The sequence below is a fragment of the Ictidomys tridecemlineatus genome, chromosome 5 (genome assembly GCF_052094955.1).
Source record: "Ictidomys tridecemlineatus isolate mIctTri1 chromosome 5, mIctTri1.hap1, whole genome shotgun sequence".
In the NCBI taxonomy this organism is placed as follows: domain Eukaryota; kingdom Metazoa; phylum Chordata; class Mammalia; order Rodentia; family Sciuridae; genus Ictidomys; species Ictidomys tridecemlineatus.
In genome coordinates, this window is record NC_135481.1 from 10,850,497 (window position 1) to 10,876,780 (window position 26,284).

The 26,284-nt window shown below is 39.3% G+C and overlaps 1 protein-coding gene, 1 non-coding gene and 1 pseudogene across 3 annotated transcripts in view; all 3 read right to left on the minus strand.

Moving 5' to 3' along the window:
• Rec114 (REC114 meiotic recombination protein) overlaps nucleotides 1–26,284 on the minus strand; it is a 176,344-nt gene that overhangs the window by 104,854 nt on the left and 45,206 nt on the right. Inside the window, exons 2-6 of one of the 2 annotated variants that reach the window (XM_005316773.5) lie at nucleotides 7,661–7,751; nucleotides 6,583–6,670; nucleotides 4,309–4,500; nucleotides 3,949–4,101; nucleotides 2,208–3,476 (exon numbers count right to left, since the gene is read on the minus strand). In XM_005316773.5, the coding sequence (XP_005316830.1) occupies nucleotides 2,208–2,366 (159 nt within the window). In that variant the 5' untranslated portion in view covers nucleotides 2,367–3,476; nucleotides 3,949–4,101; nucleotides 4,309–4,500; nucleotides 6,583–6,670; nucleotides 7,661–7,751. The remainder of the gene's footprint in view (nucleotides 1–2,207; nucleotides 3,477–3,948; nucleotides 4,102–4,308; nucleotides 4,501–6,582; nucleotides 6,671–7,660; nucleotides 7,752–26,284) is intronic. The other variant, XM_078049317.1, reaches the window with a different exon arrangement.
• Nucleotides 15,285–15,386, minus strand: LOC120886953 (U6 spliceosomal RNA). Its single transcript, XR_005730138.1, has one exon. It is a non-coding gene; the product is annotated as a U6 spliceosomal RNA (small nuclear RNA).
• Nucleotides 22,435–22,614, minus strand: LOC120887116 (small nucleolar RNA U3; annotated as a pseudogene).

A 26,284-nucleotide genomic window follows, 5' to 3' on the forward strand; every position in this document is an offset into this window, starting at 1 on the left:
ATAGATCCATCATCCTTGAATTTAACTCTTTCTCATCCATTTTTGTATTTTCAGACTATATCATTTTTCAGTACACAAAGTTCCACAAGAGCACAACTAGGTATTTAATGTTTTTTTTAATAGGTCCATTGATTTCAAGCTTTTAGGAGAGCTCTTTATTCTAATATTCTAGAAAGTGATACCCTATCTCTACTCACATTCAAAGCCAAACCTCTTAGAATTGTCTATGTACTTTGACTTCATTTCCTCACTCTTCAGTCCACTCCTATTGGCTTCTACTCCCTTCACTCCACTGAAGCTTCTCTTGGCAAAGACTGTAAGGGCCATCATGGGGCTAAATGCAATGGACATCCTTTAGTCATTATTTTCTTCATTTTGCAGCATCATTCAACAAAGTTAATCAGTCTTTCTCTCCTTGACGTAACTCGTTAGCACTGATGAACCTTTATTTTCCTGGGTGCTACCCAACTCTCTGTCCCTTGTCAATCTTCTTTGGAGGCTATAGCCTCTCTACCTGACCTACAGATGTTGGACTACTTTGGGGTTTGGTTCTGGAATCTCATGTGATCCCAGGCTATAAATATCACCTTTATGCTACTAACTCACACCTTCACAACTTTAGCCCAGATCTGTCTTCTGAATCCAGAACAGTATATTCAACTACCTACAGTTGGGTGCTTAATAAACATTAAACTCAATGCATTCAGAATCGAAGTCCTGGATCTTTCCCTCACTGTTCCTCCCCCATTGCTTCTCTTTCCCAACAGTTTATCAAGTTGCTTCTGCCAGAAACACTGCAGTTCTTTACTTTCACCACTCACATACAATTCATCATCAAATCCTATCATTTTTGGTCTCTAAAATACATACCCAATTTCCCCATCTCTACTGCCATCCCCAAAGCCATTACCATCTCTGGTCTACAACACTGCATCAATATTCTATATGACCTACCTGAATCCACTCATATTCCCCCACACTGCAGCCAGAGTGATCTTTGAGATGAAAATGCTCCTGCTTAAATCTTTTCAGTGGTTTCTTATTGGTTTTTAGATAATATTCACAAGACATCTGCCTGCCCCCACAGAAAGCCTCACCTCACGCTATCATTCCCTTTGTTTCCTAAACACCTATTGGCCTTCTCTCTAAACATTATAATGTTGAGATTTTTTTTTCCAAGTGTGGAGCCTTTCCACATGTTGTGTCTTCTACCTAGAATATCTGTTTTCTTCTTTTACTTACCGTTGCCCAAAATACACAAAACATGCACACACATGCACACGCATCTTGTACAAGTGTGTGTCCATAATCCAAAACCCCAGGGTCCACATCAAACAATCAATCAAACCAAGGTAACTGAATGACAGGTAATCGATGGTGTTAAAACATACCACCAGACCAAAAAATAATGACAGCAAGCCCTTAGAAAACTTAATATATACTAAGCACCATTTTAGGTGATTGATGTATATTAGTGATTTAATTTTCAAAACAATCCTATAAGATAGGACTGCTATCTATTATCTATTTTCTGTTATTAAGATGATATTAAGATATTTTTATTTTAGGATAAACAAGATACAGAGATTAAGTGGCTTAATCAAGTACATGGAAATTAGTGGCAAAGTTTGAACTCAGGGACTGGCAATGTGGCTTAATGGTAAAGCATGCATTTAGCATGCAGAGCAGGAAGCCCTGGGTCAATACCTGTTGGGCCAGGGCTCGGCACACACATATATACGCACATAGAAAGCTAAAATTCAAATTTAGTCCTGTGTGAGTGCTTGAGTACCAAAGAGCATGACAACTTGGTTATGGATGATTCAAACTTCACTTCCATAATTTACATAGTTATTTGGATATATATGTCCTCCTCTAAACTAAAAACATCAATGATAGAAGCCATTTATATCTTGCTCATCGCTAGAACCATAGCACCCTGAATAGAGTCTAAGCATATGTCTGAAGCTCAATAACTTGTTTAATATAAGAATGTTTACTATTCCCTTGCATAATTATTTTGAGATTATAGTGGATTCCAATTATGCTTATTACTACACACACATCTTATGTAAGCTGTCGGCTTGCCCATTCCTCAACATGCCTGTCCTTCTGTGTCCTCTCCTCCTATCCTTTTGCGACCACTGGTCATGGTACTGTCTCCCCCGGGTTGTGAGCAGGCAGCCATGCCTTAATTTTGGCCTCACCTTCCACGTGGTGGAAGCGCTCTGCTCAACTTCTGAGCCAGGACCAGGTGGCTCTCCGGTACCCAACAGCATGAATCGGCCATACCGCTGCAGTGGCCACTGTGCAGCTTCTCCTCCGGGAAGGCCAAGGCCCACGGCCACTTTTCCCGCCTGCGCCATGTCTGGGTCTGTCACGCATAGCCTGCTGGGATCTGCCAATCTGTACAGCTAGCCAATCAGAAAGCGAAGCAATCCAAGACCCACCCTTCCCATCAGCAGAAGCCAATAGGCAGGCTCTGGATGCTCTCCTAGCGGGTACTTAAGGCCTTAGGGTCTCCTTTTCTCCATACGTGCCCAGCAGAAATGATCTCGATTTCTGCTTTGAAGCAGGTTGTGATACTTATATGATAGTAGGTCTTGCGGCTGCAGCAGTGGAATGGGGCCCTCACCTTCCCTCAGGCAGCCCATGTCACTGTCCAGCAGCTCTGACTCTTGGGGAAATTTTGCAAACTGGCTGACTCCTCATAACTGCTGTACCCTGACCAAGCCTACAAGGGTTTCCCTCTTTGCAGCAGCCTTTCAGATGACAGTATCCCGGCCTCACCATAACAGCCCCAGTTCTACCAGTCATTCAAGGAGTCGGTTTATTTTCTCATCATTTTGTTCTCCCTGTAATACTACCACAGACTGTCATTTTTTTTTTTTCATCCCAAGAAAGTAGCAGATGGGTAAGGGGCGGCCCGCAACAAAAGCAGCAGGTGCAACTAAACAACATTTCTGTGTGATTTATAGTGGACCAAGCACTTCTACATCTGTTATTTCATTTACCTTCCAATAACCTTGTGGTGAACTGAAGAAGCAAAATGGGGAGTGTTACCCCCGTGGAATAGAGGGAGACAAAATAAGGTCCAGAGAGTAGATGTGATTTATGCAAGGTTACACAGTGAGTGAATGACAGAGCCAGAGTAGAACTGTGAATTCCACAATTTCTCCCAAGTGTCAGCCCCAACTTGCAAAGAATTTAGGCATTCATAGAGTCTGTGTCAAGTCAGAAGCAAAGTATACAGAGGGTGGAGGCTATGTTAACCAAATATAAGATAAAATACAAACTATTTTTTAAATATACTATGCACACCAAAGTACATTAAATGCATAGACAATGTTTGGGAAGGTGGTAATTTATTCACTCCACAAAGCATCATGTATCCACAGTGTGCAAATAACTATGTCAGTCAGCATCTGGTTATAGAAAGAGGTAAGGTATCCATCTCACTTCTGGGACCTCAGGATCTAATAGGAAAACAAAACAAGGTACAAACACTTTAATGATACCTGACAGTTCATGAACTCTAAGGATTCAGATAAAGTAAAAATCTACCAACTGGGAATGCAGTGGTATTTGAGTTAGGACTTGAAGGGTGAGATTTCCCAAGGGATGGATGAAACTGGTATTCCTGATGCAGGGGGAGGTGAGGAGCAAAGGTGCAGAGATGAGGATAATGACATAACTAGAAAGAACATAAAGCTGTTTTTTTAAGAAAGAGGGGATTACAAAGACGAGTTGGGGCAAAAGATTATGGAACAGCAGCTAAGGAGCATGGATTTCTCATGGTAGGTAGTGAGAAATGTGGAAAATATGGACAGGGGAGTGACACTATCCTAGTGGTAGTCCAGTTAATTGCTCAGTGGCATATGGAATAAGTTGGATTAAAGACAAGGGGAGTTCGTTATCTTATCTTTTCATTAGTCCAGCAAAGCTTACCGAAGGAGTCAGATTTCAGAAACTTCTTCTGAAGGTCCTTAAATGACACAGCAACACTTTACTTAATATAGTAGGACATGGTTAAAAGCTTGGTTGGAATTCCAAGTCTGTCACTTGCCAGCTGTGTGACCTTGAAGAAGTCATTTAACTTCTCTGTAAAATAAGGTTATTAAATCATTAATCTTTCAGAGTCATTGAGAGGATAAAATAAGAGCATACATGGGAAAACACTTGGTAGATTGCAAAGTAGTACATGTGTTGATACTTTCTGTTTCCAGGGTTAAAGTGACTTTCCATGGGCTTGCTATAGGAAGGGAGGATGGGAATGGGAGCCTGACATTGGGTCTCAGAGGCACTCACCTTCCAGGTCCAGGGCTGCAGCTGCTGTCAGACACCCTTCACAGGAGCAGATGGTGCTCACAGTTGGGACCCTGTCAGTGCCCAAGGACACCCAGGGCCCTGCTGGGTTCCCACCTGCAAGCTCTCTTCCTAGACAATGCACCTGCACTCAAGCTTCTGGGGCCACCAGTGTCTGCCAAGAACAGGTAATGTCTGCAAAATGAGATATGATAAAGCCACTGCTCAATCCATGGAGGCTCATACAAATTTATAATATTAACAACCCTCAAGGGGACCTAAGCAATGTACAAGACACTGGGGATACAGTAGAGAATAAAACAGAGCTTCTGCCCTCCTACAGCTTACATTGTAGGAGTGGGATGGGGTGGGGGAAAACACTTAACAAATCACTTCATATTTTTAATGTTCAATATCCGTTCTTTTTAAAAAGTGAACTGTAATATTTATTAAGGTACAACTTCATACAACACAAAGCACAGTGCTGGGGATATAGCTCAGTTGGTAGAGTGCTCACCTCACATGCACAAGGCCCTGGGTTCAATCCCCAGCACTATAAATAAATAAATAGCACAGATCTCAAATGTTCAGCTATGAGTTTTTTTAATGGTTTTTATTTTTTATTGGTTTTTATTTTTTAGTTGTAGTTGGACACAATACCTTTACTTTTATATGGTGCTGAGGCTCGAACCCAGGGCCTTGCACATGCTAGGCGAGAACTCTACCACTGAGCCACAACCCCAGCCTCAGCTATGAGTTTTGACATTTATGTACACTCATGTAACCATCATACAAAATAAGATATAGAGCATTTCTAAAACCCCCCAAATTTCCATGTAAGTACCTCCCTACAGTTAACCCCCTACTCAATAAGGACAACCACTTGTCTGATTTTTATCACATAGTGAAGCTTTCCTGTCCTGGGTCTTTATATTTGAAACCATACAGAATGTACCCATTTATATCTGCTTCTTTGCTCAGTGTAATTTTTTCTTTTAGCTGTATTCATTTTGTATCAATTGTTCATTCTTTCTTTTTTAAAAAAATATTTTTTAGTTGTTGATGGATCTTTATTTTTTTATTTATTTATACATGGTGCTGAGAATCGAACCCAATGCCTCACACATACCAGGCAAGTGTGCTACCACTGAGCCACAGCCACAACCCCTGTTCATTCTTTCTTAACGCTGAATAGTATTCTAGTGTATGACTGTTTCACAATTTGCTTGTCACTTGTTGGTGGACATCTGTATTATTTTCCAATGTGTTTTTATTTAAGCTGTTATGAACATTCTTGTACAAGTCTGTTTTGTAGATATGCACTGGCATTTGTTTTCAGTAAGTACACACAAATGGAATTGCTGGGACCTAGAAAGATTCATATTTAATTTCTTATTTCTTATTTTAATTTCTTATTTAAAAAAAAAAAAAAACTTCCAAAGAGTTCTCGGGTAGTGGTTGTACCATTTTGTACTGCCATGAGCAAAACATGGGAGTTCCAGTTGTTCTACATAGTGGGTGACATTTGCATTGTCATCTTTAATTTTAGCCACTCTGGTGAGTGTGCAGTGATTTCTCATAGTGATCTTAATTTGCATTTCCCTGATGATGAATCATGTTGAGTTCCATTTCAGATGGCTTATTGGCCATTTGTGTACCTTAGATTGTGAAAGGTTTTCAAATTTTTTACCATTATTTATTTGTAAAAATTCTTTATATATTCTAGATACCAGTCCTTTGTTAGATATTTATAATAAAAATACTGTCTCATTCTGATTTGCCTATTCATTTTCTCAACAATGTTTTGCAAAAAGCAAATATTCAATTTTGATGAACTGCTTTCTTAAATTGTCAAGGTTTTTTTTTTTTGTTTTGTTTTTTTGGTGTGTGTGTGTGCATGTTACATTCTGACTAAAAGAATCTTACTGACTCTAAAGTTGTACACATATTCTTTGAAAGTTTTCTTCTAGAAACTTCATGTTTTGAACTTTTACATCTAGGCATATGTTCCTTCTTGCTTTTAATTGTTTGTGTGAAATGAAGTAAGGACAGATATTCAATACTTTCCATATGGATAGTCACTTACTGTGTCATAGGATCAGGCTTCAGCCAACTACTGATGGAAATTGGCATATAAATATCTCAGTTTCCTCACTCCTCAAGTGGAGTAACCCTGAGGTTTCTGTTATATCCTGTTTTCCAGAATACCCCAGGGGGATTAAGCTCCACATGGTAGGGGTTTGGGGGGAAGGTTTGTTAATTTGTTTCCTAACTTACCTTCTTTGCTTCTCTCCCCTATCAGTTTTCTTTTGATCACCTCTTAAATGAATTACTTGCACTTGAATCCTTCTTCCAGGATCTGCTTCTGGGGAAGCATAAACTAAGATGGTAAAAAGCAAGACCAGCAGTCCTTGCCCCGGAAGATTTAGATTAATATAGTTACATGCAAGCTCCTGGTGCAAAAGGCATTCAGAGGAGAAGTCATTCTCACATCCAAAGAAGACCCTACTATGCCTTGCTGATAAGCAGTAACAGAACAACATTTGTGGTCCAAACTAATAAATGACAGGTGACTCTGAGCTAAAACATCTGTTACCAGATAGGGGGAAAAAAAAACTGGCCCCTGAAGTTTAAAGAAAAAAAAAAGTATTTACTTCCCTAATTTTTTTTTTTTGTCCAAAATCCTTTTACTGTGTAACTCTATTTTGAAGGTGATAATCAGCATCATTTCAGGAAGACACTGCAGAACTGGTTTTGAAACCCTAGCATGTCTCTTTCAAAGCAAACTAGGGACCCTAGCCATCCCTAGGCTATTGAGTCAGTAAACAAAATGATGGCTCTTGTTTCCTTGGATCCCCTAGGTGACAGAATGACAGAGGAATCCGCACCTTCGCTCTTCCTCCTGTGTCCCTCAGCAATAGCACACAGAGTGGTTGAGAACTGCAGAGCACTATGGGGGACTGAGGGGTTTTCCTGATTGCATCAGTGAAGCCAGATGAGCTGTCAGACCTGGGGATGCTGTGTATAGAGGGGTGTTCCCATGGATCTTATACTCACGCTAGAAAGCAATTATTTTTGTTTCTATTGTGTATCTTTCACATACAAAAAACAGCTGCTCCATTGCAGGTAATTGAAAGGATTTCTATGCAATACAGAAAATCCCAACTTGTCCACAGGCTGCTGTTCATTGGCACAACATGAAAAAGAGATTAATGCTGACTTTTCCCATTTATTAGAAGCACAGAGAATAATAAGCTAGTAAATATTTTTTGCCAGATGGTAAATTTGGGAGCACATTTTACAAAGATGGGTTGGCATCAGAAGTAAATCCTACAGAAAGACTAGGAACTCACACCTTGAAGAGAGGAACTGTATTTGATTTATGTTGCGATCTCAAGTTCCTGGCACAGGGTAGGTTCCCAATTTTTTTTCTTTCAGTGAAAGGACTGCAAAAGAGAGAAAAGGGGTGATTTAAAAATCACTTTACATGCATAAAGGACTAACACGGGGAAATAGTTAATAACCCTTTCCCATCTTTATATCTTCATGCTTTGATGCTAAAGTTAAAGGAGAAAATTTTATGTCTCAAAACCTTAATCTGGTAGTGTGGAATGTCTAACCCTGGCAATTATAATTACATGGTCAATACAGGAATGTGGACCCCCTAGAAATCTTTTCTAATTTGATGCATCCTTTATTACATAGTTTATTGCCTGACCCTAGAGAAATCATTTAGCCCACCTCTATACAGTGAGGCTGCGAAATTTGCAATTTACCCCTCAGAGGACAGATGAAAGATCGTAAAGAAAAGACTTTGTGCTGGAGAGTGACTCAGCAAAAGCATTTTGAGTTTAGTTGCTGGGAACCCTTTGAATAATTTAGCCTGAAGCCATTGCGACTATACCTCTAGCTGATGTTAGGTTAGAACTGTGTGAACTTGGGACCTTTGGGAATAGTTGGGGATGCTTACACTGTTTCCTCAACTTAAAGCTTTGCCTCTGAGGGCATCACCATGTTTCAGAATGAAAATCCTTTCCCCAAGAGATAATTCTAAGGACAAACTGAGAGACCCAGAGGAAGAATGACTTTTTGTTTTGTTTTGTTTTGGAGTGGTCATGTCAGTTTGACTAAATTGTTGATTCATTTATTCAGCAAAGATTTCTTGGACTGAATAGGTTGCAGGTCTTTTCTTGAAAATGCTTCTGGGTTGATAGAGGAACATACACAAAGAAAATAATTCCTAGCATAATATGAAAGATGCTCAATAAAGATAAGAACCAGGATTGTGTTGGTGCAAATGAAGAGTGATAAACTCAAATGAACAGTTAGGAAGGTATACAAAAGGGTAGATAATCTCTTTTATTTCTTGTGGTAAAATTCATCATAATGCAAAATTCATTATTTTAACTCTCCTAAAGTGTAAAATTGCGATGTATACTCACTACACTGATAATATGGTCCAATCATCTCCACTATCTAGTTACAGAATGTTTCCATCACCCATTGTCCATCAGCAGTCAGTTCCATTAATTCCCTCTCTCCAGCTGTCGGAAACCACCAATTTTCTTTCTGTTCCTATGAATTTACCTATTCTGAATATTTCATATAAGTGGAATTATACAATATATGGCCTTCTACATTTGGCTTCTTTTACTTAGAATAATGTTTTCTTGTTGATGATTGCAGTGCCAGTGCTGGAACCAGGGCTTCACACATGCTAGGCAAGTGTGAAGCACTCTATAGTGAGCTACACCCCCAGCCCAGCATATTTTTTTTTTTTAGTTGTCAATGGACCTTTATTTTATTTATTTATATGCAGTGTTGAGAAGAGAACCCAGTGCCTCACACATGCCAGGCAAGCACTCTGCCACTGAGCCACAAACCCAGCCCTCCACCCCCAGCATGATATTTTTAAGGTTCACTCATGTTATAGGGTGAATAAGTATCCATTCTTTTTAATGGATGACTAGTATTCCATTGAATATATATACCACATCACATTTATCCATTTCTCAGTTGATGGACATTTGGATTGTTTCCACATAGGTGGAGATTCTTGAATATCACTTTATTTATTTCAGGATAAAAGTGGCTTTGTTATTCTCTGATGAAACAAAGCAATACAGACTTTGAGGCAGCATTATATAGTTAATTTCTCTCTTCTATAACTTCTCTCCAGATACATAGCAATGACAGGTCAAATATATATATATATATATAAACAACCCAAAGGAGAAAACTGGGATCAAAGACAGGGCAAGTATCTCTGGAACTAGAAATCCACAGTTGTGTGCAAAAAGGAATCCAGGGTCATTCTAGGTTCTGGCAGAAAAACAGGAAACAAAGAGCTCCATACCAGACGTGGAATAGAATCAGGCCCTCGGCAGGAAGCCAAGGAGCTGGAGTGGATACCCCTTTTAGGCTGCCACCCTACTGCTCGGTGTAGTTATTTCCAGGAACACAGGGGCTGAACGAGACATGCTGATAATGGTATGAGCAGAAGCTGAGCCAAACCTCCTACAGGGCCTGGGACTGACTGTCCCCAGCATGGCAGCAGAAGAGGTATTCTGAAACAGCTTATAGAACTTAGCTCTGGATGGGGTCTGGAGCACGTAGGGGAGGCTGGAGTGCACTACTCCACTAATAGAAAGTAAAGAAAGATGGAAAAATATAGAAAGCTTCCCACTTAAAATGACTCTGGAATTCAAAAGTCCAAAATGGGAGGAAATACAGTTCCAGGAAAGATTAGCATCAGAAGCAAAATAGGAGTACAAACTCATTTCTCACAAATTAATTATAAATAACAGACGAACAGAAAGGCTTTAAAACAACCAATACTAGTATGAACTTTAACTACATAGTAAATAACATAACATTGAAAAAAGAAACCAGGGCTGGGGATGTGGCTCAAGCGGTAGCGCGCTCGCCTGGCATGCGTGCGGCCTGGGTTCGATCCTCAGCACCACATACCAACAAAGATGTTGTGTCAGCCGAGAACTAAAAAATAAATATTAAAAATTCTAAAAAAAAAAAAAAAGAAGAAACCAAACACACATGAGTGCATAACACACATTTCCAATGCTGTACTGTGAAAAAAAAAAAAGGATGGAGGTTATACTCAGAAGAGAGCCCAAGGAGATTTTGGAGATGTTATATTTCTTGACTTGTGTCCTTGTTACCCGGCACCCTATCTTTGCAAAAAGTCTTATTTTATGTATAATCACTACTCATCATCCACTGATTGTGCATTGGCAAATTTACCTACTCATTAATATTTATTTGTAAACACAAACCAATACTTAGTGAGCTTTGTAGCCATCTGTAGACGTAGACAGTGAGGAGAAACATTTGAGTCATCACACATGTTCCCAGCTGAGGTCAGATAAAATGACGCTCTGCCCGTTTGTTTCAGCTCTCATATTGTCAACCCATGTCTTTTTCACAGTCTATGTAGCACTGTGTTGTTTGCGGGGAGGAAGGGATTATTTGCTTGTTTCTTGCCTTTGTGTGTGTATGTGTGTGTGTGTGTGTGTGTAAACGATTCCATTGTTTAAAATGGACACCGATCACAGTGCTGAAGTGTGGTCTGACGTACAAGACTGTGATGTGCCTACAGAGGAAAGCGTGTGACAGTGAAGTCTTATTCAGGCAGAAGTTACAGTGATGCTGGCAGTAAGTTTGATGTTAATGAATCAACCACATAGATACTAAGCGTGGTGTCATTAAACAGAAGCCCATAAAACAAGGTCATGTGTGGCTTGGTTGATGATAATGTGACCAGAGGCCTGTAGGAGCCTGATCCTATTTTTTGCCTGGAGCCATGGTTCAGCCATCACTCATTCAGTGTTCGTGGTGATTTTACAGAATATAGCTTTTGCAAATGACGAGCAACTGCATAGAATTGTATGTTTCTTTATGATGTTATACTTCAGCAGTATATAAAAATAAGTAAATAAAATAAAGGTCTAAAGTATTTATTTTTAAGAACTATATGAGGAAAGGTAACTGATAAAGAAGAGCAGAGGAAGCTGCAGCCTAGAGCATTCAGGGGGAAGGAGGAACCCTGGAAAAAAGCCAAAATGTCAGCAGAGATGGCTCTATCTCCAGAGGGCAGGAGTGGGGTGAGAGGCTGAAAACAGATGGGTTAATTGAAAGTTTATAAACAGAACACCCTTTCAAAATGTGAGGGTAAAACCCTAGCCACAGGGCACCTCTCCCAAGGCAGAGCATATTTGCAGAAAGAAATGATATAACTCCCATTTATGTGACATTGGAGACCACTCAGAGGAGAATCAAACTTCTTGAAAACCTAAAGCAAAACTTTTTAAAGCCCAATGTGTTGTATATCTCCAGCTTTTCAAGTGCCTCATTTTTAATTAAAAAACAACAATAGATATTAGATATAAGATAAAAAAAATCTCCACTATAAAAAAAGGAGCAAGAAAAAGGATAAATCACACAAGTGAACACAGATAACATAGGAGAAGAAATAGATAATTAAAATCTTCAGTAAGAAATGAGAAACTGTACATCTATAAAACAAGAACAGGTTGCTGTGAAGAAAAAAAAGAAGCAATTAGAGGAAAAGGAGTGCTCAAAGAAAATTAAAAATATATATATATTGGTCAAATGTAAATCAAAGAGAACAGTTGGGAAATAAAGTTGGGGTTTTCTCCTAGAAGTAGAACCAAAAGCCAAAGAAATAAAGCACATAAAAGAAAACAATGATCCTAAAGTTCCAGTGAGATCCTGCTAAGCCCTTCTGATCTATGTAGGTCATGAAAATTTGAGGGAGTTAAATTCCTATGAGGTACTCAGTCTTTGGCCAATAGAAGCTAGAAGCCCATGGATAAACGTTTTCATTTTTTTGTTCCTGGGGCAAATAATTCTATGGTGCATCCATGTGGTTCCCAAAGGAATCTCTAGTGGGATCAAAACCCACAAGAGTTGCCTAAAAATCCCAGCAGCTAGAGAGGCTGAAGCAGGAGAAACACAAATTCAAAACCAGCCTAAACAATTTAGTGAAGCCCCAAACATCCATCATGTCAGCTTAGGAACTGAATTCCTCAACAAGACTCCTAAAGTGCCAGAAGTAAAATCAAGAATCAGTAAATGCAGGCTGGGTTTGTGGCTCAGTGGTAGAGTGCTTGCCTAGGACATGTGGGCACTGGGTTCTATCCTCAGAACCACGTAAAAATAAATAAATAAAATAAAGGTATTGTGTCTATTGTGTCCATCTACAACTAAATATATATATATATATATATATATATATATATATGAATGTATATATATATATAACAATCTATATATGTAAAAAAATCTATATATGTAAAAGAATCTATATATATGTAAAAGAATCTATATCTATCTATATATATATATATGTAAAAGAATCTATATCTATCTATATATATGTAAAAGAATCTATATATATGTAAAGGAATCAATAAATGGGGTGGTGTCAAACAAAAAGCTTCTTCTCAGTAAATGAAACAATCAAGAACATGAAGAGAAAGTCTACATAATGGGAGAAAAATCTTTGCCACCTGCATCTCAGAGCGTTAATCTCCAGGATACATAAAGAACTCAAAAAACTTAAAATCAAAAAACAAACAAGTTGGGCATGGTGGCGCACACCTGTAATCCCATCAGTTTGGGAACCTGAAGCAGGAGGATCATGAGTTCAAAGCCAGCCTCAGCAAAAGTGAGGAACTAAGCAACTGAGTGAGACCTGTCTCTAAATAAAATACAAAATAGGGCTGGGATGTGGCTCAGTGGCTGAGTGCCCTTGATTTCAATCTCCAGTACCTCCCCCCAAAAACAAATACCCAGCCAACAAATGCGCAAAGGAACTGAGCAAGCACTGCACAGAAGAAGAAATATGAATGGTCAACAAATATATGAAAAGTGTTCGACATCACTAGTAATTAGAGAAATGCAAATTAAAACTACACTGAGATTTCATCTCACTCCAGTCAGAATAGCAATTATCACAGATGCAAGTAAGTAAATGGTGGTGAGGATGTGGGGGAAAGGTACACTCATATATTGCTGTAGGACTGCAAATTGGTGCAACCACTATGGAAAGAAGTATAGAGATTCCTCAGAAAACCTGGAGTGGAACCACCATTTGATCCAGTTATCCCACTCCTCAGTTTATACCGAAAGGTCTTAAAACCAGCATACTATAGTGACATGGCCACATTAATGTTCATAGCAGTTCAATTCACAATTGCTAAATATGGAACCAACCTAGGTGCCCTTCAACAGATGAATGGATTAATATAAGTGGTATATATACACACAATGAAATATTACTCAGCCATAAAGAAGAATGAAATTATGGCATTTGCTGGTAAATGGATGGAACTGGAGACTTTGAATCTAAGTGAAATGAGTGAAATAAGCCAATCCCAAAAATGTATATTGTTCTCTCTGATATTCTGATATTCAGATGCTGGCTCACAATAGGCTGGGTGGAGGGGAGAAGGAGAGGAGTTTCACCAGATTGGGGCAGGGGAAATGGGGAGGAGGTAGGGGGAATGGGAATGGGAAAGACAATAGAATGAATCGAACATTTATGTTTATATATGAATATATGAACAGTGTAACTCCACATCATGTAAAACCACAAGAATGGGAAGTTATATACCATATATGTATAGTATGTCAAAATACCCTATATTGTCATGTATAACTAAAAAGAACAAATAAAAATTAAAAAAATAAAAACAATTTATCGAGGCCCTAAGCAACTTTGCAAGACCCTGTCTCAAAAAGAAAAAAAAAAATAAAGAAAGAAAGAAAGCTGAAGATGTGGCTCAGTGGTTAAGCACCCCTGGGTTCAATCCCTAGTACCAAACAAACAAACAAACAAACAAACAAACGAATGTGGCTTGAATGTGGCCCATTCTGTACATATCCTTGGATTGGCTTTCCTTTTTTCCTCTTTCACTCTTCCCAGTCCTCCCACCTCTGTTTCATGAGATCACTTTCAAATTAACGGTAGTTGGCTGTCTATTTTCCTGGGTTCCTCATCTGTGGATTCAATTAACCAGAGATTGAAAATAGATTTTTAAAAGTTGCATCTGTACTGAACATGTACAGACTTTTTTCTTCTTATCCTTTCTCCCTAAACAACGTAGTATCACAACTATTTATTTACATAGAATTTACATTTAGCTATTATAAGTAATTTAGAAGTGATTTAAACTAACTATATGGGAAGATTGTGTAGGCTAAACCCAAGTATTAGACCATTTTACGCAAGAAACTTGAGCATCTGTGGATTTTGTTATCTACAGGGGTCCTGCCACCAAATGTCAATGGGGACCAAGGAACCCCTGGACTAGATCTTTTTAAAAAAACTTTTTTATACCTTTCTTTTGTTTATTTAGAGTTTGTTGTTGTTGTTGTTGTTGTTGTGCTAGAGATTGAACCCAGTGCCTCACACGTGCTAGGCAAGCACTCTACCACTGAGCCACAATCCCAGCCCTGGACTCAGTATTGATTTATGCTTTTAGAGGGAATTTAAGCTAAGACAAAAATTCCAGAATATTTCATTATTACAAAAAAATCCTGCTAAAAAATCCTACTTTATTCTTTTACACTGTGCCTGTGACCATCCATGTGTGAGTATTCTCTGTGGTGCAAATCTGAAAGTAGAACTCTTTAGTCACATAATGTGTGCATTTTCAATTTCATTTGAAATTGACAGGTTACTTTCCCATGTAAATAGTGCTAACTTACATATTGTCCTCAATGTTGAAAATTCCCATTTCTTTATATTCTCTTTAGTGTTGATATGGTCTGATTTTATACTTTGCCAATAACATAACCTCATTTTATTATTTTAAAATAACAATATTTATTTGAATGCTTATAGCATACCAGATTCTGTTCTAAGCATTTATAATGAGCTAATACCATGTTTTTATTAGTGCATTATGGTTGTAAGTGAAATTGGGATTCATTTTGAAAAATAGGAATGCTTCACGAATTTGTGTGTCATTGAGCAGGGGCCATACTAATCTTCTCTGTATCATTCCAATTTTAGTATATGTGCTCTGCCAAAGCAAGTGTTCATTATTTTTGATGTGCATTCCCTTGATCATTATCAAAATTAAGTATTTTTATATGTTTATTGCTCATCTTATTTTCCCCTTATGTGAATTGCTTATTCATATCCTCTGTACATTTTCTTTTGCTTTCATCTTTTTCTTATTGATTTACAGCAGTTTTTCAGATATACTAGGTACTATTCCATTATCTGTTAAATACTTTGCAAATGTTTTATCCCAGTGTTTTACTTGTTTTCTAATTTCTCCTATGATACTTAGGGCTTGTTAATTTTTAACGTAATCAAATTAATTTTTTTTCTTTTATTGTTTGAGTTTTTTAGTATAATTTTTTGTGTCTTGTCTAAGAAATCCTTTTTTGTGTGTGGAGTTTTGTTATTTATTTATTTATTTTTGGCACTGGGGATTGAATACAGGGGCACTCAACCACTGAGCCACATCCTCAGCTCTTTTTGTGGAGACAGGGTCTCGCTAAGTTGTTTAGGGCCTCGCTAAGTTGCTAAGTCTAGCTCTGAACTTGCAATCCTCCTGCCTCAGCTTTAAGAGCCACTGGGTTACAGGGTGTGCTACCATGCTGGGCCTGTGGAGGTATATAATGATATTTATTATTTTCCTTTTTTTATGATCTTACATGTTGGTTTTACCTTGGGTCTTTAATATACCTGAAATTTATTTTCAAGTATTATGTGGGGAAGTTTTGTTTTTGAGCTAACAAGCATCTAGAAGAAACATTCCTTTGCATTCAAAAATGCTTCTTGAAGAGACATTTTGGCATTCTGAAAAATGTACATTTGTCAGAATATACCTAGAAATGGAAGAAAGGTAGAGAAGGGAAATAATCATAAAGAAACCAGAGAAATTTCACATGTCATCCAAATGTGAGTACTAGGACCTTATTTGGGCAAAGCAATCATACAAAAACCACTTTGAAAAGTTTTCAGAAGGTCTCAGTTGTCTACAGTTGGCACATTAGTGAGTATTTTTGGATTCACTTCCATTATTCAGTTGAAATATGCTCTGAAAAATTGCAAAAACTGTGAAAGGGGAAAATAAGTAGCTTCAATCAGCAAAAAAATGGGAAAGGTTTGTGGCAAGAAAATTATGTTTAAAAGACTAAGTGAAAGCATTTAAGGATTTTTCTACTGGTTTGGAATAAATAACCTATATTCATTCATTCATTCAACAAACATACTGAGCACCTGCTCCATTCCAAGGACTGTCTTAGAGGTATGGGAGATAGAGAAATGAGTAAGTCCCTCTCCTTCGGTTCAACAAGTTCCTTCTAGGCAAAGAGACAAATATGTAAGGAAATGACTCATCATTCTATATGATGAACTAAATGAAAGCAGACTATTCAAACTTAACACGGAGTAGGAGCAATGAAGTATCTAGTCTGGGGAGGTGGAGGTGTTCCTGGAGAAGCCAGCATCTGAGGAACTACTTAAGGGTGAACAGTGGTTGGCCGGGTGGACCAGAGGGTAGGTATGAGGTACCTTCAAAGACATTGCAATGGGAGGGAGCAAAGGAAGCAGACACAGGAGAGGCAATTGTGCCTCCAGGGGGTAGGGAAGGGTCTGAAAATGTCACACACAAAAATCAACTCCAGCCAGGCACAGTGGCACACGCCTGTAATTCCAGCAACTTGGGAGGTTAAGGCAGGAGTTCAAAGCCAGTCTCAGCAACTTCGGGAGGCACTTAGAAACGCTCAACAAGACCCTGTCTCTAAATAAAATATTTTAAAAAGGGAATGGGGATGTGTTTCAGTGGTTAAGCACTCCTGGGTTCAATTTCCGATACTAAAAAATGAATAAATAAATAAACTCCTCCCAAATTCTGTTGCAATGTGAACTCGTCTTAGTTCCGAAGACAAGATACACATTTAGCAAGAAAACAAATGTGGACTGAAATCAACCTTCTTTTGCATCTATGACTAGATTTCATTCATCCTTTTTGTTAAGCACCAGTTTGTGCCAGGTGCTTAGAGATACTCAGGAACTCTTATGAAAAGACAGACAGAAATACACATGTTAATAAGACAGGACCTCCAGGCTGGGGATGTAGCTCAGAGGTAGAATCTTTGTCTAACATGCACAAGGCCCTGGGGGCAATCCTAGTACTAAAAAAAAAAAAAAGAAAGAAAGAAAGAAAGAAAGAAAATAGACCAGACATAGCCTATTGTAGTCGTCCTGCGTAGGAAGTGGTACCCCAGGTACAGTATTAAAAATAGTGCCTGATTCTGTCTGGGAGAATCAGGAAAGAGAGACTGAGGAATGGGGTCCTTGAGCTGAGGCTTGGCAGGTAAGTTTGCCAGGCAGAGAAGTAGGAAGTAGATCATTGCAGATGGTGACTGTGGGATGTTATGCTATAAACATGGTCGGTCACCTTGCTTCTTTTAACTGCAACTATCTCAGCCATAACACCGGCCCAGGGAAGAGAAGCAAAGCCATCCTTGGAAGAATGATGGCTATAGAGATGTTCTCCTCATCATTATATAGTGTTCTGTGAAGTAGCCAGTCACCAAATTACCCAATTAGGATCTAGCCAATCAGACAGTATCCCTCAAGAATTCAGAGAATGTGCTGCTTTGGTGGCGCACACCTGTAATCCTCAATAAGTTGGAAGACTGAGGCAGGAGGATCACAAGTTTGAGGCCTGCCTCAGCAACTTAGCGAGAGCCTATCTTAAAAATAAATAAATAGAACTGCAGATGAGCCTCAGTGGTAGACTTTCCTGGGTTCAATCCTCAATTTAAAAAATAAAAATAATTTAGAGAATGCAAATTGGAGTGTCTAGTTAGAGTAGGAGGATAATGAAACCAGCACTCAGATAGAAAAAGGGATGTGGTTAGAGTGCCTGGTGCCTAGAGTCCCCTTGGGCCCCGAATAATATTTTTTTTCTTTTCTATCTTCTTTTTATTTTTGATACCAAGAATTGAACCCAGGGGTGCTTAACCATTGAGCTACATCCCCAGCCCTTTTTAAAAATTTTTTATTTTGAGATAGTCTTGCTAAATTTCTGAGGCTGGCCTTGAATTTATAATCCTCCTGCTTCAGCCTCCCCAGTCACTGGGATTACAGGAGTACACCACTGTGCCTGGCCCTGAACAGCTTTTTGATTAAGATTCAGTCCACATGTTTCCCTACAATAAGGCTCCTTGCTTTCTAGTAGTTTTATTACTCCAGATCTTGAAGCTAAGCCCTGCATGCCTACATATGTAGTGTACAAGGTACTGGAGGGTTGATTAGTCTAATATTTCAGGGCAATTCAAGGTAAGGCATAAGGAAAGCCATAAGCATGAACATTTACTGAGTGCTTATGATGTGCCAGGAATTGTTTGGGGTGCTTCACAAATATGAATGAATCTACTCTTCAAAATAACCTCCACGAAGTACTGTAGCCCCATTTTATCATTAAGGAATCCAGGGTACAGAGAGGTAAAGCAGCATAACGAAGTTTGCACAGCTAGTAAGTGACAAAGGATTTGAACACAGGCAGTTTGGTTCTAGAACCATCAAACTTGGCCCCAAATCAAGCTGCTTCTGTAGAGTTAAGAAATGGTGCTGTGAAGGTAGGCAGGGACAGATGATGAAAGACTTTGCTAAGAAGTCTACATGATTCAACAGAGAGTTCTGCATTTATGTGCTTTACATAGTACATTTCTGTTTGAAGATTCATTTAGATATAGGGTTCTGCTTCTAAAACTGCTAAACGCAATGGCAGTGACCTAGGAATTTTAAGCTAGTGGGTGATTGGGTCTGATTTGTCTTTCAGAAAGATCATGCTGGGAGCAGTGTGGAGAAGGAATTGGTAATGTCGCAAGCAGGGACAAGCCGTGGTCTGGATGAGAGATGAAGAGGTTTGATGTAGAACAGTGTAGTGGGAATGAAAAGCAGAAGTGGGTGTGAGGTATATTTAGGAGGGAAATCAACAGGACTGAAGAGGCTCGTTGGATGTGGTGGAAGAGAGAGAAGTTGGGGTCCCAAGTGACTACTCAAGGGCACTCGTCACACACACGCACATCCACTGGTGGGCACATGCTACGCATAGAGGAGCGCGGTTAATGCTGGGGAGGAGTGAGCATCCTCAGATTCACAAATGCATTTCCATGCTAGGTGACGTCACTCATGGTTACAGCTACAAAGCTCCTTTTCTCCTCTTACTCTTTATCAGAATCCTGACGGGAAATGAAATGTTGCTCTATCTATTACAGATAGGTTTATTGTCCATCCATCTAAGTGGTTCTCTGCCTGGGTCATGCCATCACACCCTCTACAAAGGAAGGGTTGAAAATTTGTGGAGGCGATTTTAGTTGTTCAGTGACCCAGGCCTGCTGTAGATCTTCAATTCTCAGGGACCAAACTGCTAAACATCATTCAATGAAAAATCATTCTGGACAAAATTTCAATAGTGCTACTTCTGAGAAATAAGAACTTGGTCATTAAAGAGACCTCCGCTTGAAACAGCCCCTCCTCTTAGCAGGTGGGGTCACTTAGTTAATGTCTTTGAGCCCTACGATGAGAATCTGTCACCTGCCTGCCAGACTTCTCCTAAGGATTCAGCCCAGGTAGCACGGCATGTGACATATACGGGGTTCTTGGGAAGAAGAGTTTCCCTTCTTTGTTTAGAACATCGTATCCCTTTTTTCGGCTTCCTCTTATGGGTCATGAACCAGTATGCTAATTTCCAAGAAGCAAATGTTGTTCCCACCCCTCTCATGATCCTGGGCACTAAGTAGGCCTGTGCAGTCCACTTAGGGGTATGTGATTGACAGCAAAATGTCCCTTGAAATAACTCGTGAACAGCTTGTGGAAGTTGAGCTGTCAGAAATTCCAGCTCAGAAAGAGCTGTTGCCAGCACTGGTGACTGTCAGCCTGTTATATTTATAGAGACGGGGGCAGTGTAGATGAATGGATGGTTCAATACCAGAACTGGGGTGAAATCATGAAGAGGTCAGTGACTATGTCCTTACTTCAGAAATCAGAGAGCTAATGGTCCTGTAAGGACATTTGTAAGACCCTTGGTTGTCTCAGTTTTTTTTTTTTTAACCAATCTCTTGAGATGGTAATAAAAGATACTTATCACTGATTAACTCCCTACTATGTTCCAAGTCCTGAGCTAGACATTTCATTTTCTTGACTTCTGTACTGTAGTCTAGATATGGGTTTCCCCCACCCCCAAAGACTCAGATGTTGGAGGCTTCAACCTCTGGGTGGTGATATTGAGGTGATGGAATCTTTAAGAGGTGAGGTCTAGTGGGACATGGTTAGGTCATTGTGGGCACAGTTCTGGGAAGGGATTAAGGTATTCCTCATGGAACCCCAGTTAGTTCTTGAGAAGGTGATTTGTTGTGAAAGAATGCACCTGATCACTGGCTTACTTTCTTGCCATGTGACCTCTCCCTCTGACAAGCTCTTCAGCCATGATACCATTGCCATGATGTGACACAGGCAAGGGGGCTTTCACCAGAGGCCCAACAAAGGAGATCACCCATCTTAGACTTTCAGCCTTCAAAACTGTGAGCTAAATAAAATTCTTTTCTTTATATATAACCCAGACTCAGGTATTTTGTTATAGCAATGGAAAACTGACTAATATACTAAATGTTTATTTTAAAGTCAATTCTTAGTATGTCTCAATATCTCTTCACAAAATGCAACAGAGGACCAGGGAGGTATTTTAGTTTTGCTCTCTTTAAACTGCACCTCTGTTGGTGTTTGACAGTGACCCTTATGATCTCCCTTGAAGGTACATGCTGGTGGTAGGGATCCTTATGTCCTGGCATGGTGATGGACTAGGTGATAGTGAGTTTGTGAGTGGCTGAAGGTAAAGTAGAAAATGTACATGATATTTGTAGCTGATAATGACTGTTAAATGAAAATGACTGCAATTGTGGCTCAGGTCACTAACAAAGTGTAATGGCCAGTGACCATCTTCACCATTGTTTGTGTTCCTCCCTCAGATTGATTGATAACAGTGTCATATTACTCATTAAATATTTTTAGTATCAGCCCTAATTGTATCATCAGCTCAAAGTTGATTTCAGAATGCTGACCTTATTCTATACATTACTATGTAAGAGGCTAGTAAAAGCAGTTTGTTACTTTTTCTGCATATGAAGAATATTATTATGAGCATAAAGGAGCATTATTACATTTATGGCTTCTAAATCTCTCAAAGAAATACATGTTTATTCTAAAATTTTATAATATACTTAAATACAATTACTTGTTAGCTTCTTAGTCAATATTCATTTCCTTTTCTCTTCTTCCTAATAATATCCAGAATTTTTTTCCAGGTGTCTACCTCTCCCCGTTGTAGACCATCTGCTTTGAGGGTCCGGTTTGGACTAAGATTACTCAGAATAATGGTTCAGAGATGGAGATGTGACACAACATGGCCAAGGAGACTCCAGCATCAATTGTCTGTGGCTTATGAGAAAGACATTTCCTTTACTTTTGAAAGAGCTGCCAAGAGAAGGACCCTGGATCCAGGGCAGCATGGTATGATGATATGTGAATGCACAGACTGGAACTTCTGTGGCCATTCTGACACCATGCAGAGAACCAACCTTAGAGTAAAGCTGAAGCCATGGAATAAAGAGGAAAGGAAACGGGTTCCTGATGGCAAACCCCTAAACCAAATCATCCCTGAACCCTTTGCAGTTATTTGAGGTAGTACTCTATTTTCCAAGCCAGTTCAAATTGAATTTTCCATTTCTTACAACTAAAAGCATCCTAAGTGGCACATTACTAAAATAGATTTATAAAAAATAGTTGACCACCCATAATTCTTTTTTTTTCCCAGTAGTGGTGGTTGAACCAAAGGGTATCATACCATCGTGCTACATCCCCAGCACTTTTTTAAGATCTCACTGAGTTGCTGGTCTTTAACTTGCAATCTTCCTGCCTCAGCTTCCCAAATAGCTGGGATTACAGGTGTGTGCCACTGCACCAGCTTAACCTCACATAATTCTGTCAAATTCTCTCTCCCAAATTCTCTCTCTCTCTCTCTCTCTCTCTCTCTCTCGCTTTCCTCCCTCCCTCTAGAAACCACTTGGCATTCTTTCCCTCTTACTCTCCCTAAACGGAAGAGAACAACAATCATCAATGGGAAATGGTAGTTGCAACAAAACAACACCAAGTACCTGTTCACACTGCACCTCCTTGGTTTCTGGTTCTTTATGCAATCAGAGAAACTTCTCTAGTAAGTCATTATAGAGATAATACTTGAGGCCAGTACGGTGGTATACACCTATAATCCCAACTGCTTGATGGCTGATGAGGCTGATGAGGCAGGAGGATTGAGAGTTCAAAGCCAGTCTCAGCAACTTATCGAGGCCTTAAGTAACTCAGAGAGAACTTGTCTCTGTATAAAATATTTTAAAAAGGCTGGTGATGTGGCTCAGTAGGAAAGCACTCCTGGGTTCAGTCCCTGGTACCAAAAAAAAAAGCCTGAAAGTGTAGTATTAGTATAGTATATTTTCTTAAACCTCTTCCTTCCCTTGTAGGCATATACATTTTTTTCACAAGTGATATTTTATACAGTCGTATGTCCCCCCTCTTTTTCTAGCATTCTATCATAAGCTTTCTCCTTGCCATTAAATTTTTTTTGTTAAGCATCTTTTTTTTAGTATAGTAAAGAAAAAATAACTCAAAATTTACTATCTTAACCATTTTTAAGTGTACTCTATAGTAACGTTAAGGATATTCACATTGTCACTGAACAGATCTCCAGAACTCTTCCATCTTGCAAAACTAAAACTCTATACCCATTAAGCAACTCCTCTTTTCTTTCTCCCCCTAGCCCTGCTTCTAAGTATCACTTTAATGGTTCATCATTTGCCCTTATCAAAAATCATCCCTCTTCTGTCAGTTATTTTAAGTTTTATGAAGAATTTTTTACTTCTTCATGTGCTTATGCTAAGCATCATTCCATGAGTATCACTGGCCTAGGAAAAATTTTATATTAATTTCTTAGGGTTTCTAGTCCTTCAAGGAGTATAAATTATAGCAGCAAACATGCCAGGTACTAAAATCCCTCCCTGGTCCTCTGTTGCATTTAGTGAAGAGATATTGAGACAAACTAAGAATTGACTTCAAAATAAACATTTAGTATATTAGTCAGTTTTCCATTGCTATAACAAAATACCTGAGTCTGGGTTATATATAAAGAAAAGAATTTTATTTAGTTCTATAGCCAGATAGTCTTTTTTAAAAAACAATTTTTTTAGTTGTTGATGGACCTTTATTTTATTTATTTATATGTGGTGCTGAGAATTGAATGCAGTTCCTCACTCATGCTAGACAAATACTCTACCACTGAGCTACAACCCCAGCCCATATAGCCAGAAATTCTTAAAGGACAATTTTTTTTTCTCCAAGAATGATAAATTTCCTCAACATCTCCTTTGTATGGGGTGGTAGAAGTGGAGGTGGAGATTGTTTCGTTTTCTTTTGATACTGGAGATTGGACCCAAGGGCACTTTACCACTGAGCTACAACCCCAGTCCTTTTTATTTTTTGTTTTGATACAAGGTTTCACTAAGTTGCTATGTGGCCTCAAACTTTGAGATGCTCCTGCCCCAGCATTTCAGGTAGCTGGGATTACAGGAAGGCAAAGACCCACTAATTGAGAATTTTTTATCTTCTTTACTGTAGTACATGCTGTCAGTGACATTCTCTTGTCCCATCAGCATTCATCATCACCATGCCAACAAATGCCATCCCTCTGTAAACACCCGTGACTCTTCTGGGGAGCTTTCACTTGGTTCATGGGTGAGATAAGCCAGAAATTAATTTTATTATTTATTTATGTATTTGGGTACTGGGAATTGAACTCAGGGACACTCTAAGGACTGAGTCACATTCCTAGTCCCTTTCGTTTTAAAATTTTTATTTTGAAATAGGATCTCGCTAAGTTGCTGAAGCTGGCTTTGAACTCATAATCTCCTGCCTCAGCCTCCTAAGCCACTGCCATTACCGGTGTGTGCCACCATGCCCAAGCCAGAAGTTCTGGGAAGAGAAGGGTCCTGGAGTGGTGAATGGGAGGAGAGGGTTGGCCTCTGTGGTGGAAACCAGCTCATCGATACAACCTCTATTGTCCTCCTGTCTTTCCTTCTTTCTCTTTTCTATCTTTATACTACTGCTATCTGGGAACACCTTCAAAATAAGTCACTAACACTGAAATCCATTTTTCATCCTAAGAAGATTGTTTCCAAAGTGACCTGAGGAAGCAGATTCTTAGTATGGAATTCTGAGATTCTATCATCGGACAACCAGATGTCAATTCATGGTACATGGGATGCCAATACTGTCTGTTATGCTGTCTTATCATCCCTAATACAATTCTCACCTATGGATTAGAATAGATATAGGCACAAGGAGACGCAATGCTCATTCAGTAGCTCTAGCACCTGAAAGTTAGGAGGGCAATGGTAATTACCGGATGGCAGAGTTGATTGGCTATTGTTTTCTGACAAAGTAACTTAGAAGGAAAAAAAAATAGCAAGCTCATGTCAGCCTACTATGAGATCAGGATACATTGTAAAGGCCACAGGGCCTGCATGGCAAATTTTAAAGTGATTCTCATCTGTTGCAGCTAGTGGACAAATTGTGTGAAAAATAAGGCCAAGATTTGATGGCAAGAGTGGTGGAGTTACAAAGGAACGCAAATTCATAGCCCTAACAAGGCTTCTATGCCACAGCCAGGGCCCTGGGAAGGTAAGATCGGGATATTTGGTTAGATGCTTTGGGGAATCTGGAGCCATCTAATCCTGTGTGCTGGCTCTGTTCCTGCCTCACTTATTAGGAACGCAGCTTCCCACTGCCACCCCTTCTTACTTCTAGACTAATAAATAGGGTCAGGTCTCAGCATGGCTTTTAGTGGGAAAGTATTGTCCTTGCCATGGAATAAAAGCAATTATTAACCAAAGGAGCTACAGGTCGATTCACAGGTGGGAAAACATAGGTGGGAATAAACTCTGAGATTGCCGGACTAAATACAGAAGATTTAATGATACGGAGACACTCCCATGGCCTTGGAGACAGCCTGGTAAGGATGCCTGAAGAGGGTCCTGATACAGAATGGCTCTTTGAAGCCTGAAACCATGGTGCTGTATAGGAAGTAAGGTGGAGATGCCTTATCAGAATACTGAGGAGGAGGTTCAAAGCCCCAGAAGACCAGCATGTTAGACTGGATTTATTATGTAATACTCTTCAGCTGTTTGTGTTCCCTGGAAAGGCTCAGAAAACACTCCTTTCCTTAAGGTCATGAGGAATATGCTAGTGAAGAGGCTCAGTGATGGTAGTTCTCTGGTGGAGGGTTGATGGAAAAAGATGTCCAATGGGGTCTCTAGTGTCAATGAGATGATAGAATTCTAAAAAAGCAATCAGGGGGAAGCTCTTACCTGTCAGAGGCAGTATAGGTATAATTATAATGATGGACATAAAGACCAGAAGAAAACTGAGATCCCTAAACCACAGGAATCCAGAGAAATGGCTAATAAACAATCAAGTTTCTAGGGGCAAGATAAATGGATGACCAGTGAAATGTAGCTTAACTTGTACAATGAAAACTGATCAAGAGAGGCTGAGCAGAAGGTTGACTGGAGTAGAAAAACGTCAAAATCTCTCAACCACCTTCCAGACCTGAAGCAGTTTTTAGAGCATTTGATTAAAGGGGACTATGCCCCTTTTAAGAAAGACCCTGTAATACTACATCAAGTACATGAAGTAGGTGTACTTCTGTTTCCTCTCCCAAAGGGACTACAGTCATTTATCACAGCAATTATGCACTAGTACAGGGGAATACCCAGGTCTTCTGAAGGCTCTTGGATATGGAGTCTGAGCTGGCATCAGTTCTACAGGACACAAAATGCCATTATAGTCCTGATGCTAGGT